General features: G+C 44.1%; 1 protein-coding gene across 10 annotated transcripts in view; it reads right to left on the reverse strand.

The window, feature by feature from the left end:
• Window positions 1-348: 348 nt before the first annotated feature.
• The window catches only part of STAU2 (staufen double-stranded RNA binding protein 2), a 305,943-nt gene continuing 289,967 nt past the window's right edge, over window positions 349-16,324 (reverse strand). For 4 of the 10 annotated variants that reach the window (XM_032421652.1, XM_032421656.1, XM_032421657.1 and 1 more), the window contains exons 12-13: window positions 2,696-2,784; window positions 354-1,566 (exon numbers count right to left, since the gene is read on the reverse strand). In XM_032421652.1, coding sequence (XP_032277543.1) covers window positions 1,473-1,566; window positions 2,696-2,784 — 183 coding nt within the window. In that variant the 3' untranslated portion in view covers window positions 354-1,472. Of the gene's footprint in view, window positions 1,567-2,695; window positions 2,785-16,324 lie in introns of all 10 variants that reach the window. The other 6 variants (XM_032421654.1, XM_032421653.1, XM_032421655.1 and 3 more) reach the window with 4 other exon arrangements.

The following is a 16,324-nucleotide window of genomic DNA, read 5'->3' on the forward strand; positions in this document are numbered from 1 at the left end:
GGGCACCCAGCCCTCCCAATACTGGCGGACTTCCCCACATGGGACTCATTAAAAACAACCCTCGAGTTATTTCCTTATGTTGCTGTTTGTTTATTCTCCAGTCGCGTGTGAGTCAGCCCGATCATGATTTGTGGTGGTTTTGCTTACGAAATCTTACATAATTATATTTCTCTTGTCATGTTGGGTCGAGCCGTGAGGCCATAGAGTGTTTTCTCATTGCACAACGTGGGCGAATCAATACGGAGAAAGGCTGAACAGTGAGGGGACGCCGGCTGCCTAGTCACCCAGGAGGCGGCCCTGCGCGGGCGCGAGGGGCCCGGACCCCGGCCAAGGCCCCCGCGCGGCCCAGGAAGACGAGGCTGGGGGGCGGCCTCCGGCCCGGGGCTCGCGGCGGCGCGACTCAAGAGAGGGGAGCCAGGGCACGAAAGAAGAGCAATGACAACACTTCACACAGAAACCGACCACATTTTTACTGCATTCGGGCACGCCGGATCCCACCATGCTGGTCCCGAGCGTGGCTGGCTACAAGCCGGCAAGACGCTGACGGCTCCTCGGCCGGGCCCGCGCTGGCCCGCCGCGGACGGGGTTTCTTTGATCCTGCTCACCGTCCCAAGTCCAGAGGCAGCTACTAAGAACACGCTCGAGGCAAAACAGTGAGTGGCTACGACACACGGATGAGGCTGGGTGCGATTTCCACGGCAGAACGTGGAATCCAGAGAAATGGTGTGTGGAGGCAAGACGCCCCCTTAGTGGCTCCTCGTGTCACGGAGCTCAGAACCCACAGCGGGCTGGTTTCGCTCGATTCCTGGAGTATATTGAAACTAGTTGTTCCTAACGTGATTTCGTATTTTAAATAAAATATCTGACCTGATTTAAACCTTGCTTGTTTGCATACATCTTTGAGGCGTGCGCCTTAAAGTTACTCATACTGATACTCAGGATGAAGATTACAAATATCGGCATAAAAAGAGAAACCGCGTGACTCTATATGAAGACAACAACCATCACATTCCACAGCACGTCATTGGTTAATCTTTGAATCATCAAGCATTATTTAAAACGAGAGAGAGAGAGAGAGAGAGAGAGTAGAACTGAACACAAGCGCCACGACAAAACAATCATAACAACAGAACCAAACCCAATTTCTCTATTAATCATTTAAAATTTTTACCTCTGTTTCTAACACTTCTCACTAACTGTTATTTTAAGCTCCAGTAGCAGGATCAGATTTCTGCTGCCTCTGGGCCAATGAGTTATGATCTGATCTCAAGTTCCAAGGGAAACGCTCAAAGTTTTATTTTCCCCCAGTTGAGTAAACAGTACTATGTATATTATCTCTCGTGTTAGAATAGTGTTGTCTTCACGTAAGACTCAGATAATGGTATTAGTCATCCATTTCCTTGAACACAGACACCCTCATGCGTGCTGACAGGTTTATAAGGATGCGGTGGCAGCCGCGGGTCTGGGAGCTGCTAGATGAGCGGCTTTGATTTCTTGCAGTCCTGAGCGATGGAGCCCGGGTGTGTCTGGTTATTGTCCGCTTTCTCTCCCAGATGCTGGGCTTGTCTGGAAGATTAATACATTAACAAGAGCTGAAGGCCCAGGGTTGCACGTCTTCAGACATGTTTATTAGCAGATGGCACACAGGATTCAAAGGTCACCACAAAAGTGACATTTTAAAGTGAAACAACAATATTTATGTTCAGATAGTCTACTGATGAGATCATGTGGAAATGTTTTTGATTAAATTAGCTTATAAATGGTTGCCAATCTATAGACAACTTCAAATGCCAGGTCTGTTTACCAAATGTTTTCTTCTCACGCTCTCACCGTTTACATATTAATGACCAAGTGCTGTTGGCTGTTAACAGGAGGATCAATATATCTGGTTTTTACTTGCTGGGTTATCTATTTTTTTTTTTTTTTTTTTGCATTCTCAAAAATGTTATCTCCTCTAATGTGTGTTTTGAAATCTCACCTGCAATTATTAACGGCTTGGAAAGAGTTCAGATTCCACCGTGGAAATGCAACTGCTTTCCATTTCTCTAGTATAAATTGGGCCTCTAAGAGAGACCTAAACTTCAGTCTCTCAGGTAAGACCTGACGTTCAATATCATAAAAGGGCCACGAGCTGGATTCCGAAGTACTCGCTCCAGCTGCCTTCTCGCCTCTGCAGCCCTTGGGAGCCACGCTCGGGTGGCAATGCTGGCTTGTGTCTCCACAACACCGTGAAAAACAAAATGCGGTCGAGAGGAGGGAATACCTCTTCTCAGCTGCTTTTCCTTTTCTCTCTCTTGTGCCCACAACTTAGCAGGAGTGTGAGTGAAAATGTGTACCTCGGAAAATGGTTTAGCTAGAAGAAAGCTCAGTGGTATGAAGCCAAAACCGATGTTTTGAGAGTTGTGCAAGTCTCTATAGCCAACAAAACTCACATAATATTTCCAACAAAGGCATTAAAATGCAGAAATAATGATCAGTTAGTAGATTAAAATTTTCACAGATGTATTATGGGAAATGAAAATGACCATATATGCTACTGTTTCTCATTTATTTACACTTAATTGTGTTATGAATAACTCTGTAAGATATAGATATTGTTGTCCTGAGGGTTTTTTACCTTATTGTCATCTATATCTTATTTTTCTGTACAGTTACAAAATTAGAAATGTAAGAATACAGCAGAAGATTTACTCACTTTTCAAGAGAACCTTTTTCAATATTCATTGCCCCTTCCATTGGATCCAGTCCTTGTTCAGAAAATTGTTTCAAGGCACTTAAAGCTGCCTAAAAATGAAAACAAACACACAAACAAGGAGATCCATTCACTGACTTTAATGTTAATAAACAGGTAATTGTAAAAGAGAGCTGAGATGTTTAGTAAAGACTATCATTTTCATTGGTCTAAATAAACGCTTTTTTGCATCATTTAGCAAATTTACATCTGAAAGGCTATATTATCATGGAGCAATGCATATACCACGAGGGCTTTATTTCTGTGGAGGGAGTAGGTGGGCAGAGGGATCCCCAAAGTCTCATGCCCTGTCCCTCATCCACAATTTTGTAAAATCACGAAGTTTTTATCTGCCAATGTAAAAACACCTAGTTTAAGCCGATTGCAGTTTAGACAACGACTTTGCATAATTTCTCCTCACAGTACTGAAACTACCTTTCAGATGTGAGCACATCAGATTTTCCCAACTGAGGTACTCTTTCCAAAGTTAGCATAAAGGTATTGTTCAGTTTTATATTTAGCCCTAACCAAGTCACGGGCTGTGCGCAGAGAAGAGGACCCAAGACCCTTGTGCATACCGAGGGGATGGTAGGATGGTATTCTGCGAGGAGAGAGAAAATGTGTGCTCCTCGGGGGCCCAGGGGAGGCAGGCCTGGCCACAGCAGAGCCTCCCGAGGTGTTGATATGCCCGCCATGCGTGGGACGCTGAAGGGTGCGGACAGGCTGATGGAGGCTCGCTGGATAGCTGGGAGGCACCAAAAATGCGATGCTGATAAGATCTACATAACTTGTTGACACTCTTGTGCACGTTCCAAATTGTTATTTCTTCGAATAAGAATTTGGTTCCTCTTCCCCTCCCCCACCCCGCACCACTTTAAAGCTCGATTAGAAGGGCTTTGTTGAGTCTGGGATAGGTGTGAGCGGCCCCGGGCTGTTTGAATCCTGGAGATCCTGCTGGGTCACACTTTGGTCATCTGTATCTTCTCAACTGCCTTTGAAAAAGGGCTGACTCTTGCAGTTTCCCAAACTTTTATCTGCCAAAGTCCCCTTTTGGGTAGCTGACTAAGCATGTGATCCCTTGTAAATGTCATTATTTGTAATATAGTTTTTGACTTTAATTGTTAAGGTAATAGCCACAATTTTTTTAGAGTAGTTTTAGGTTTACAGACAATCGAGCAGGGATGTCAGTGGCCGACCCCACTGCTCCCGGTCTTGGCCCTGCTCATACTATTTAGCAGCCGGCGCAGGCTGAGCTGGCAGGTAAGCGCTATTTCCAGTCGGGTAGAAGCAGTGCGGCCATCTCACCAGGGTACTATTACTGCTTGAGTTGTGTCCCTCCCACATACCAAAAAAAAAAAAATCTGTATGTTGAAGTTCTAACCCCCAGTACCTCCAAATTGCGGCCTTATTTGAAAATAGGGTCATTGCAGATTTAAGTGAGATGAAGTCCTCCTGGATAGTGGGCCCAAATCCAATATGGCCAATGTCCTTATAAGAAGGGGAACTTTGGGTGTGGACACACACACACACACACACACACACACGAGGAGGACACCATGTGGAGAGGAAGGCAGAGATTGAAGTGATACAGCAGAAGCCCAAGGGACATCAGCGATCACCAGCAAACTGCCAGATGCTATGGAAAGGCCTGGAAGATTCTCCCTCACAGCCCTCAGAGAGAACCAACACCACCAACACCTCGGGTTTGGACTTCCAGCCTCCAGAACCGTGGGAAGATACACTGCTGTTGACTAAACCGCTCAGTTTGTGGTATTTTGTTATGAGAACCCTCACAAACGAATATAGGTACATCGTAATTCCTCCTTAAGCATAGTAGAACCTCTTTCTCCTCTCTGTGATGTTTCCTTTTATTATCTTTTTATTATAAAAATAGTTTTCATTACAGGACAATCATAATAGGTACAAGCCAAAAAGAAACGTGGAAATATTCACCGTCCCACCCACCCATTTACCACTTGGTATAATGTCTTTCCATATGCTTTCCTATCCCTTCCCCATATGCACACACTTTAACCTGGATCATATCCTGACACTGTTTTATAACCTGTTCTTTTCATTGAACACGAGCAGTTTTGCAAGTCGATAGAGACATGTCAGTAGCATCCTTTTGCTTGACTGCACAGTGTGTTGACTTGATATGGCCTCTTCCATTTAGCCGGTCCCTACGGTTGGACATTCCGGACACTCCCAATATTGAGGCTGTTATTAACGCTGCATCCAGCTTTCTAATGGTTAAAATTTTTGTGTACCATCTCAATAATTTCCTTATTCCTAGAAATTGAATTTCTGGGCCAAAAAGCAGGCACACTTTTAAAGATCTGGCGTGAAAATACATACATACATACATACATAAATATCTGACAGGAGCTTTCTCTCTGCCCTCGGAGAGGTTGTGACCACAGCAGCAGTGTGAGAAGCCGATGTTCCTCTAGGTGCTTTGGAATTAACCTCTCAGAACCACTTTGTGGGGCACTCGAGCAAACCAGTTTTGTCATCTTATGGCCCCACCTTCTTTTTCATTTGTCCGTCCTGACCATGTACTCTATTCACTAGATTTGGCTTTAAGTAATTTTGGTGGCTTTCAAAAAGTAAACTGACTCTCAAAAATCCAGATTTGGACAATTCCTCTCCCCCAGAAGAAATCTGCAGAGGGATGTGGCTCATTTTTAGATTCATTCAATTGGGTGACCCCTGAGGTCCTTTCCAGTCCTGGAATGCTGGGGTGCTGGACGGACTTCCTAGGTACCTCACTGTGGACAGCCCTGTGGGTGTGCACACTCCCACGGGCTCGTGACATGAACCTGAGCTCTGGAGGCCTGCCTTACATATGCGTGTATGGGGTGAGGCACTGGGCCCACTCACTGCTGAGCTCTCAAGACCAGTCCATGCCTGACCTTTCCAGATAGCCCAACTTCATGGGGGATGGGGGATGGTGCTAATGAACTTACAGGTCTTAGTATATTCAACAGTTTTGAACAAATGAACTACTCTTCTTTTTTCTGATCCTTTAGTCTGTGAATTGTTGTCAGGAATGCTAATTTTTATCAATTTCTTCCCAAACGAACTATTGTGGAGGGCTGTTCAGTACCCCCAAATTTAAATTTTCCATGTGATTCAGAAAATTGCTGAATGAGACACACAAGAGCGCCAGGGCTTCTTGGTGCTGCTTTATTCCCAACGAGGTCAAAATGGCAACCAAAAACAACTTTTAAAAACAATTTTCAAAAGTCATTCATAGGCTAACTGTAGCCCATTTTCCCTAGTTGTTTTTGGAATGCTTGTTGCCTGAATGCCTGGAACCAAATGTCCTGCTCCACCAAGTCTAGGACCCAGTGACACCTGCTCTGTTCCATCCAACAAGAGATGCACACATGAGACGCAGGCCAGGTCTCAGAGAGCAGGTTCGGTGTTTTAGCTCTTGCAAAATCTCCTGGATGATTTTATCAACATGTCAGGCAGGTCCCCGTGCACTTTCAAAATGCCTGTCATCACTCAGAGAATGTACTGCAGGCTGGAATGGCGGCATGCTCTTTCACTCAATGCCACGAACGGATTTTCAGAATTCTTGCATGGCTGCTTCCCTCCAAAGGTATGCTTAAAGCCTTCCAAAAAATATTCCCTTATTTATCTGATGAGATAATTCAACCCACATCTTATTGATAACCCTGAATACAATTGCTTAGAAATAGGACAGGACTTCTTACTAATTTATAGAAGACAATGAAGACGGTTTATCTTCTCTGTAAAAAGCAATAGCTTCCATTTGATGGACATCACTCTGCCATAGTCATGAGACCAGGCCCTTTACCTGAGTGATATCAGGTGTTACCACAGCCCTGCAGGTGGGTCCTACCCATGAGGAATTCAGTAACCTACTTGAGGTCACACAGGTAGTTAACGGCAGAGCAGAGATTTGGACCCAGCGCACATTCTTGACCAGATCCCTTTATTTTCTTCAAACCTAGCCAATTTCAGCATGACTTCTTTCAATATCGTATTTCCAGATCACTCTTATTCCTTCCTCCGCACTCATTCTATGAATGATTCCCCACAATAGTTACTGGAGGTAAATTCATATAATTATCCCCACTTTCTAGAGAAGAGGTTTATTGTGGGGACCACAGTCAGCCACCAGTCTCGAGCCTTCTTGTGGTCCCTGGGTTGACTTCTGAGACCTCGTTCAGCGCTTCTCTAACACTTGTAGTTTGGGCTAAAATTAAATTGCTATAGGAGTTATTTTGTCACTTAGAATTACCCAACGACTCCCAAACAAGGTAACTTGACTGTTCATTTCTTAACATTCTGAGGATCCTAAGTCTTGCTCACTCTATTTGCTCCCCTCCCCTCTATTGTTCTGAGAAGAGTTCATTCCTCACCTGCACGGGGTTGCCAGCAGGAGGGAAAAACAAGCTGCAGGGTTTGCCTGGAACTGTGGGCTGTGGGGTCCTGCAGCGAGAGGAGGTGCTGGGATTGCAAAGGTGAACGGACCAAGAAAGGATGGAGGGCTCGGCAGTGATTTATAGAGAGCGATAAGCCAAATATGTTTAGGAAAGCCGAGATGGGCAGGGGCTGCCGACCATGTGCCTCCTCCCCCAGGCGCTAATAGAACCCTGGTCCTGCCGCTTCCTCTCCCCCTTGTCATGAGCTCAACCGGGGAGCTCCAACCCTACCCCCAATTCATCGGCCGCTGCTTTCCCAGAAAGGATAATTTACAGATGAAAAAATTCCATCTGTGAGATGGGTGTGCTTCAGTTTCTACAGCAAAATGGCTCCGAGAAGAGGACAATGCAGCAATGCCCAAAATAGCCCCCTTCATTTAGCAAGACTCAATTATCAATCATTTCAAAGAACAATGTATAATGGAATGGCTTTGCGAACAAATGCTAAAATTGAACAGTCCACAAAAACATTTTACTAAGCACATCCAAGTCTGTCCGGAAGGCAGTAAGATCAACAAAATCTCCATGTTTAAACTATTCCAACTGAATAAATTGTTACTTGCTAGAGGCCAGTTGTTTAAAAAGAAAAAAAAAAGGAACAGATTATAAAAATGCTACATAACAGTAAAGGACACTGGAGTGAGGGAAAAATCAAATAACTCTCATTTGGAGAGACATCTAAAGCCTGATTAAGGAGCTACTGAGAGGGTAAATAGGTAAGAAGAGGCTCAGCTCCTACTGTCTCAGTTCAGCTCCTCAGCCTGGACAGTTTGCTATGTGATCACTGCAAAGTAATGTTGGGGAATCGTGGGAAGGAGGTAAATCTGGGTGCCTTAATGAGGAACATCCTGAAACGATGCTTGAATCCACGTTGTATAAATTCCCACACACCGTGGATTTGAGAATTTCAAAGATGCACTAACATAAGTACCCAGAACCCTCCATGCGGCTCCAGCCATAAACAAATAGACAACTCAATGATTTCATTACCAAGGTCAGAAAATGTTTCCTACCAAATCAAAACAAACTCACTCAGCATCCGAGTGGATGTTACCGCAGTCTACCAAGGGGAATCTCGAACTTTAGCTTTATGACCATTTACATGTTCTGGGATTCAAAAAAAAAAAGAAGAAAGAAAAAAGAAAAAAAAAGGTATATTCAAGGCAATTCATGTAGCTTGGTTTGAAAGGAGAAAAATTTTAAAGAAGCATTTTTAAAGAAGTAGATGACATTTCCTTTTTTTATTCCTGTCTTTTCAGCTCAACACTTGTATCCATTTGTGTGTGTGTGTGTGTGTGTTTCCCTTAAAAGAAAGCATCTACATAGATACGTAGAAATATTTTGGTCCCCAACAGATTTTACAACTGTTTTGTGAGGAAAGCCCCACAGGTTCTCGAACAGATGTCGCTACCATTTCATGGATCACTTGTTTTGTGCGTAGTTATAGCAATGCCAGAAACAAGATGCCAGGAAGATACTTTCCATGCCTGTTTGTTGGTCTTGGTTTGCACGTCTGCGCGCGCGCGCGCGTGTGTGTGTGTTTGTATGTCTGCAGAATGGAGGTGAGTCTTCCCAGCCATTTCTGCAATTTCTAACTTTTCTCTCGTTAATCAGCAATTAGTAAATTGTGTTGAAACCAGTGCCTATTCTTTCTGCTTCCGTCTTCAAGAGTTAAATGTAACAGCATTAAAGCATTTTTTTGAGAGACAACAATGGTCCTCATTAGCAAAAATGAGAATTTTAACTCCTCCCTTTATGACACACTGTTTTTCTTGTAGTATTTAAACACAGTGCCTGATGGGTCCTTTCATTTCCTTTTTTTTTTTTCCCCCATTTTACACTTTTCCACCGATTTTATGTCCTGAATCCCAGAAACAGACAGGCTGTTCCCATTAAAGTCAATGGCAACCACACACGCCTGAATGTGGCCTTCATTTTTAAGTGAGTGTTCAAGGTTTGTTTTGTTTTACCTGTTTCCCCTGAAGTGCTTGCTCATGTGGAACTCTTCCTGGGAGCACTCTAACTGCTAGATTCGTTTTGGAATGCACATAGTGGTCATATATGCAGCTCACTAAATAGGTCTTCTTAAATGAGAAAATGATAGGCTTCAACTGGCAAACGTCTTTATTTGCAGTTGAGGACTCCCCTAACTTCTTGTCCCAACAATCTTTGAGACTGGCTCTCTATTGAATTATTTCAGTGACTGAAAACCAGCAGGTTCTTCAGTAAGCTTAAGGCTTATTGCCCAAAGAATGTGAATTTTAACATTCCTAAGTTACCATTTTCTGGCTTTGAAAGGTCTATAACAAAACGCCAAGCCTCTCTTTCTATAAAATAAAAGAAACCGAAAAGAGAAAATTGTATTTCTAAATTGTATCACATTACAATAGGATCCTCAGTCTACCACATCTCAGATGAATCAATGATAGGACTTTAAAAAGAAAATGAAAAAGGATTACACTGAGCTTTAATTAAACCATTTGCTGCCCCGATTCTAACAATTTCATATAGCCTGCACTTTCCATTTATGTTCACATAATCCTACTGGTTTGTGTAATTTCCATAAAATTGGTACTTTATGAACAGCTTACTGTTGTAACAAAGGGATGTAAGCCTGCTAAGGTGATGGCTACTCATTGTGAAAACAAAAAACAAAAAACAGGCCGGTGGTGGTCTGAAGACACGCAGGTTTTAGACAGTCTACCAAAGCAGAGAACAGGTATTTTGACTCTAGAATTAGGGGAATTAGTACAAACTTGGGCACTTAGACTACAGACTTAGGCATCATCTCTATTCCACGGTCAGGCTCTTACACTGGATGATACATGTATCTGTCAGCCTTGACAATGATACAGAGTTAAAGCAGCATTCACGGTGCTGAGGAATGTTCACGGTACGTTTAGAACAAACATCAGCAGTGGTATCCATGCTGCCATGTTTTACTCTAACCACACTGGTTTTGTTTTACCAACTTCATTCCTTTTAGAATTCCTGCGCTGTCCAACAAAAAGTCCCTTCTGTAATGGCGTGTTACCACAACATGCTGTTGGGTACAAAGGCAGGCATCCATGAACGGCGGCAGTGTGACTCTGTGCTTGGCAGGATGATGCCTCCCCCACCCACCCACCCCCCGGAAGTGTCCACGTCCTACCCTCCAGAATGTGCGTATGTTACCTCACATGGCAAAAGGGATTCTGCACATGAGATGGAGGTATAAACACTGAGATGGGGAGATTATCCTGGATTATCCAAGTGGGTCCAATCTAATCACGGGAGTCCTTAAAATCAGAGAATGTTTCCTGGCTTTGGTGAGAGAGGACGATATGGCCAAGAAAAAATGGTCAGAGTGATGTTGTTAGTTTTGAAGATAGAGGAAGGGGGACAAGCCAAGGAATGTAGGTGGCCCCTAGAAGCTGGAAAAGGCAAAAAGACCAATTCTCCCCTCAAGCCAAAACAAAAAACTGCTGATACCTTGATTTTAGGCCAGGGAGATCCCTATCTGACTTCTAATCTATAGAACTCTAAGATAATGCATTTGTGTTGTTAAGCCATTAAGTCTAGTAATTTGTCAAAGCAACAAGAGAAACTAATATACTCTTCGTGTCATCTTGACAAGGAAGGGTGGGGAACATGGTGTTTGGAGTCTGTCAGGCCTAGACTAAAATGCCAGCCCTACTGTAGACCAGCTGTGTGTCTATGCAAGTTATTTTACCTCTCTGAGCTTCTTGGGGTTAATGCCTGGACCATAAATGAGAGCTTTTATTATACATCTTTCTCTATTGTTTCTTTTTTTAATTTTTAAAAGATTTTATTTATTTATTTGTCAGAGAGAGAGAGAGAGCACAAGCAGGGGGAGTGGCAGGCAAAGGGAGAACAGACTCCCCACTGAACAGGGAGCCCGATGTGGGACTCAATCCCAGGACCCCGGGATCATGACCTGAGCCCAAGGCAGACGCTTAACTGACTGAACCACCCAGGCATATCACACCTTTCTCTGTTGAGACCAACATCCAGTCATAAAATTCTTTATACTCTCTATCTCCATGTTCATTTATGTCCCATTTCTTATATATTTCTATTATTTTTTCTAGTGCATTGCTTACCCATTTCTCTTCCTAAGAGAACTCTAACATTATTCCTACCCCTTAATGAAAAGCCATCAATAACTTCCAGCCACCAAATAACATTCTGTATCCTTGGCCTGGCATCCATCAGCTGGCCCCATTCTACTCTACAACTTCATTTATTGCAATTTCATTACAGCATGTTTCCCAGAGGGTGATGCCTGGGAAACCCCACCCAGGAAGACCCCACAATGGGGGCTTTGCCTGAGACCTTCCAGGTGGCACATCCTGAAATAGAGTATGTGATTGGTCACCAGCCTCGGGAACACCTGGCAGGTGTCAGTGTTATCAAAAGCTCCCCAGCCAGTCGGCCTGGAGACACACCAACGTTGCAGAAGCCCCACCCACATGGATCTCCTGCCCTGGTCTGATGGGTCTACCTCTTGTCTGACATCTGAGTTTTCTTACCTCCACACCTTGGCTCCTGAAGTCTTTCATCTTCCCAGGGTGGACTTCCCCAATTCCCAGCCTGTCTCCCACCTATGAACTTCTGACGGCCCTTGCCATCTGCATCCCTGGACTGAGGGCTATCTTCAATGTGTTTGTGTCCTGTCTCTCAAATAGTTGGTCAGCTCTTGGCTGGCAGAGCCATTTTCCTGTTGGGAATCAGCACAGTGTGTTTACAGAACATCTTCAAGGAATACTCCTTGGTTGATTATTTATCAGCTTCCATCTGAAGCTCCTTAAGACAGACAAGTACTCACACACACATTTCTGCTTTCTGTTTTCTCTATTCTCTACTCTCTGAGTCTGCATCTTGCTCCTGCTTGCTCTTCCTTACTTCAGGGCATCCTCTAAAGCTTCTCTCCTATGAGGCTCTCTCTCCTCCTTTTACACACCCCTCTCACCCCCACCCGCAGGCTCTGCGGCCAATATGCTGTAGGACAAACAGTCCTAGGAAAGCAGAGCTGGGTGTCTCTATCCCTTGTGTGAGACAAGGTCCTCCTGTCCCACAGTCTACCTCCACGGACTACAGATGATAGCTAATGACTTGCTGAAATGTCAAACATTTGGGTTTTGGCTTCTGTCATCTTTGGGGTCTGTAAATAGTGTTTCCCCCCTCCCTGGGCCAGTGTGAGGTCTACAAAGAAAGTGCCTGGGAAACCTTACCCAGAATACCCCACAGTGGGGACTTTGCCCGAGACCTTCCAGGTGGCACATCCTGAAATAGAGGACCAGAGGGGAGTCTCTTCCACCCAAGGAGAGTCTGGTTCTGGAGGGCAATGGTGCCTGAATTCTGCCCTGCTCCAAAGGTCCCTTTGGGACTTCATGGTTCTTTGATATTCTACTCCAAAGAGAAGGAGAAGCATTGCCCCGAACGTGGGCACACACTGTTCTGTCTCCCCGGAAATTCCAGTTAGGTTTGAGTATGTGATTGAAAAAGATGTATAGTTATTTCATATTTTTTTTGTATTTTTTTGTTATTTTCTTATTTTTTTGTTATTTCATAATTTTTACTGCATTTAATGTGCTCTTGGATTGCATGGATGTAGGGGGCAGTTGGGAACAATAGGGAGTGATGGTCAAACAATATAACTATAAAGTTCTGTTTAATTCTGAACTTTTGGTTGTACTGAAATAGAGTCCAAGGTAGTACAGGCAGGTGGGTTGCAGGCCTTGCTGATTCCCTCAATGGGTGAGGCATGCAGAAGCCTGATTTCTTTTCTTGGGGCATTTGGTGGCCATCCCTAGTGGTCAGATTGCAGCAGAGAGGGGGCCAGGATAGATCTTTACCTCCATCCCAAAGGTCTCCTTAGCCTCTTAAGGACATCTGATTTTATACATATATATTATATTTTATATATATTTCATATATATATATATTTACTTTTTAAAATGAAAGTTCCAAACAGTCACAAAAGTACAAAGAATAGTATACTGAACCCCCACACACCTATCACTCAGATTAAGAATGATCAGTATTTTGCCAATCTGGTTTCATATATCTTCATGTTTTCCTGAAGGATTCCAAACTGGGTATCAGATAAGACACATGCCATGATCACACCTTAAGAACAAATTAAGAACAATTCCTTTCTATCATGTAAATACCCAGGTCATGTAAAACTTTTCCTGATAGTCTCAAAGATGTTTTTTAAAGTTGGTTTTTGAATCTACATCCCAACAGTTCACACATTGTATTTGATCTTTTAAAATCTAGGAGTCCTGTGGAAGGCAGAATGATGGCAAAGATGTCTAGGATCTAATCCCCCCCAGGACCCAGGGAGGGGGCGATGAGCCTGGATTGCCGGGAGTGACCCATCTAATCAAAGTCCTTAACCTCAGGGGTCCTCCCCCAGTGCTGGCCACAGAGGGACATGTGACGGTGCCAGAAGGCTCAGAGGGATGTGACGTTATAGGCTTGGAAGGGCGAGTTAGGGGAAGGAAGATGACAGAAGCTAGCAAAGTCCAAGAAATGGATTCTCCCCCAGAGCCTCTGGAAAGGAACACAGCGCTGCTGACACCTTGATTTTAGCTCTAGGAGATGGTGTTTGACTTCTGACTACAGACTGAGATGAGACCCCAGGGTTTTAAGCCACATTCCTTTAGCGGGGTACTGAAAGTCACACGGAGCTGTGAAGGGCTGATGCCCTACTCTCTCCTGAGGCCAGCTGGTGTTGGGCCCAAGAAGGAGATGCCAGGCCTGACTGAGACAACCAGGGGAAGGGAGGCTGGGCCTCGGGAAGAAAAGGGGCCAGTGGTGCTGGGTGCCTTCTTGCTGCACTGGTTCTCTGCTGGCCACATCAGGCAGGACGGAAGGAGCTCCTCACCCCACTTCAAGCAAGCTGCACACTAAGTCAAGTCACTCATCACCTAAATCCTGTGAAGACCTCCCTCCACCCTTAGGGACCTAGGCATCACTCTCCTCTTCACCCTGAATGCTCTGTGCTGGCCTCCTTTCTGCTCTTCAGCCTGGACAAGCTCTTTCTCACCTCAGGGATTCAGGCTGACCAGCCCCTGTGGCCACCCATTCTCATGACTGACTGCTTATCAGCCTTCAGATCTTGGCTCCAGGGCGGAACTGAACACCTCATCTAGAGTGTTGCCCCCCCAACCTCCAGCAGCGGGGGTGGGGTGGGGGGGTGGAGAGGGAGGAGGTACAGAGCCAGCAGAGGCTTATGGACTTGTCTGGGTAGGAGGGTGAGTGGACTTAGCAGGGAGGACTGACCTCAACAGGGGGACCATTTAGGTGAGGCCAAGACCTGAAGCTAGGCTAATTCAGGGTCACTGTCAAGGCTGGAACCCAGATAGGCTGGGACCCCATACTCACTGGGCTCACCAGAACCTATACATGAATGTATGTTAATCAGCAACATCATATTTTTTCCTGATACTAATAGGTTCGGTTTCCATTGGTTTGGAGGACCTCTAGCCCTCTTGCTTTTCCTCTTAAGTCACTGGGCACCTCTTCTCAGTTTCCTCAACTGCTGGCTTTTGCCTTGCCCTGACTTTTAAGTCCATCCTTGGGCCTCTTATCTTCTCTATCATTATTCTCTCCCTAGATGATTTCACTGAGGTCTATGACTTAAATCCCTTATAAACATTGATGACCCCCAATTCCTATCTTCAGCCTGGCCTTCTGCCCTAGAGTTCACACATACGACTCCCTGGTGGATTTCTCCCCTTAGGTGTGTAAAAGGCATTTAAAATCTGCCGAGACCCAAATTCGAGATTACCATCCTCCAAACCACTCCTCTCCCAGGACATGTAACCCTCATTCAACACAAAAAACACTAGGAATCAACCTCACTCACCTCCCACATCTGACTCATGCCATCACTTCCTAACCGTATCTCCCTGTATCTATGCTCACCTAAAGCCATTTCTTCAAATACATCCAGAGTGATAGGTGTGAAATGTAGATAAGAACAGGTCAAGACCCTGCTCCAAACCCTCTAAGAGCTTCTGGTTGCTCTCAGAACAAAACCCCAATTTCTGACTTGATCCAAAGCCCTAGGTGACCCTAACCCAGCTACATTTTCCCTACTGTGCTCCCCCATACCCACGGAGCTCTAGCTTTCTCCTCTTTGTAGAACACCCTGAGTTCATTCCTGTCTCAAGGATTTCCATATGCTTTCCCCTAGACCTGGGACTGTTTTCCCAGTTCTCCACATGGGCTCTCTCCGTCACTAAATCAGGTTCTCTACTCAATTGTCACTCCTCGTGACCACAGGACCTAGATGAGCTGCACCTCCCCACTCCTAGCTGGGTGTTCTCGCAGCTCCTCACACTGTCTCATTTTCAGTGCTTATTGCTCCTAAGTCGGTATACGCTCAATAAATATTTATTAATGACTTGAAAGAATGAATGAATAATTAAAAACAATGGCGATGTTCAAGAATACCTAGCCACCTTATATATATACGTTTTATCAATTCTCAGAAGTTCCCTATGGAAATTAGGAGAGTAGATAATTTCCCCCACTTATTGAAACCCAGAAGTAACCACTCATTTGATGTTAAAGACTGATTATTCAGCTGGAGTGAGTAGGTGCTAAATGTTAGTCTTTTAAATGAAGAAAGTGAAGTATAATGATAGTTCTCCAAGTGAGTGTTCTCATGTGTTGTAAACTCATTGTATACCAATTATTGCAACTTTGGAATAAACTTTATTGGAATTAACTGTAATTTTTTTCTAGAAAGTCTTTCTTCCTTTTTCAAACTAAGAGAAATGCAAAGTCACTATAAAGCTCAAGTAAACTATATCCTCTTTTTTTGATTACCATTGAAAGAAAAGCATTATCACTGATAATATCACACTTGGTTTGGTAATTTTTAGAAACTCCATTAAAAGTAATTTTTAAAGTCTATGGTTAAATAACCATCTCAAAGGAAAAACTAGTATCTTGACTTCCTAAAAACATCTTCATTAAGACAATATAATCAAAGAAAGAGACTTACTTTGTGTTTAAATAATCATGATCACAAATGGTCCTCTTCCTCTACCTCCACCCACAAATGAGAAGAAATTTAGTATACTTTTGGGGATACACTTTAGGTCTGCCAAAT

Source organism: Phoca vitulina, unplaced genomic scaffold, assembly GCF_004348235.1.
Source record: "Phoca vitulina isolate PV1807 unplaced genomic scaffold, GSC_HSeal_1.0 scaffold25, whole genome shotgun sequence".
NCBI lineage: Eukaryota > Metazoa > Chordata > Mammalia > Carnivora > Phocidae > Phoca > Phoca vitulina.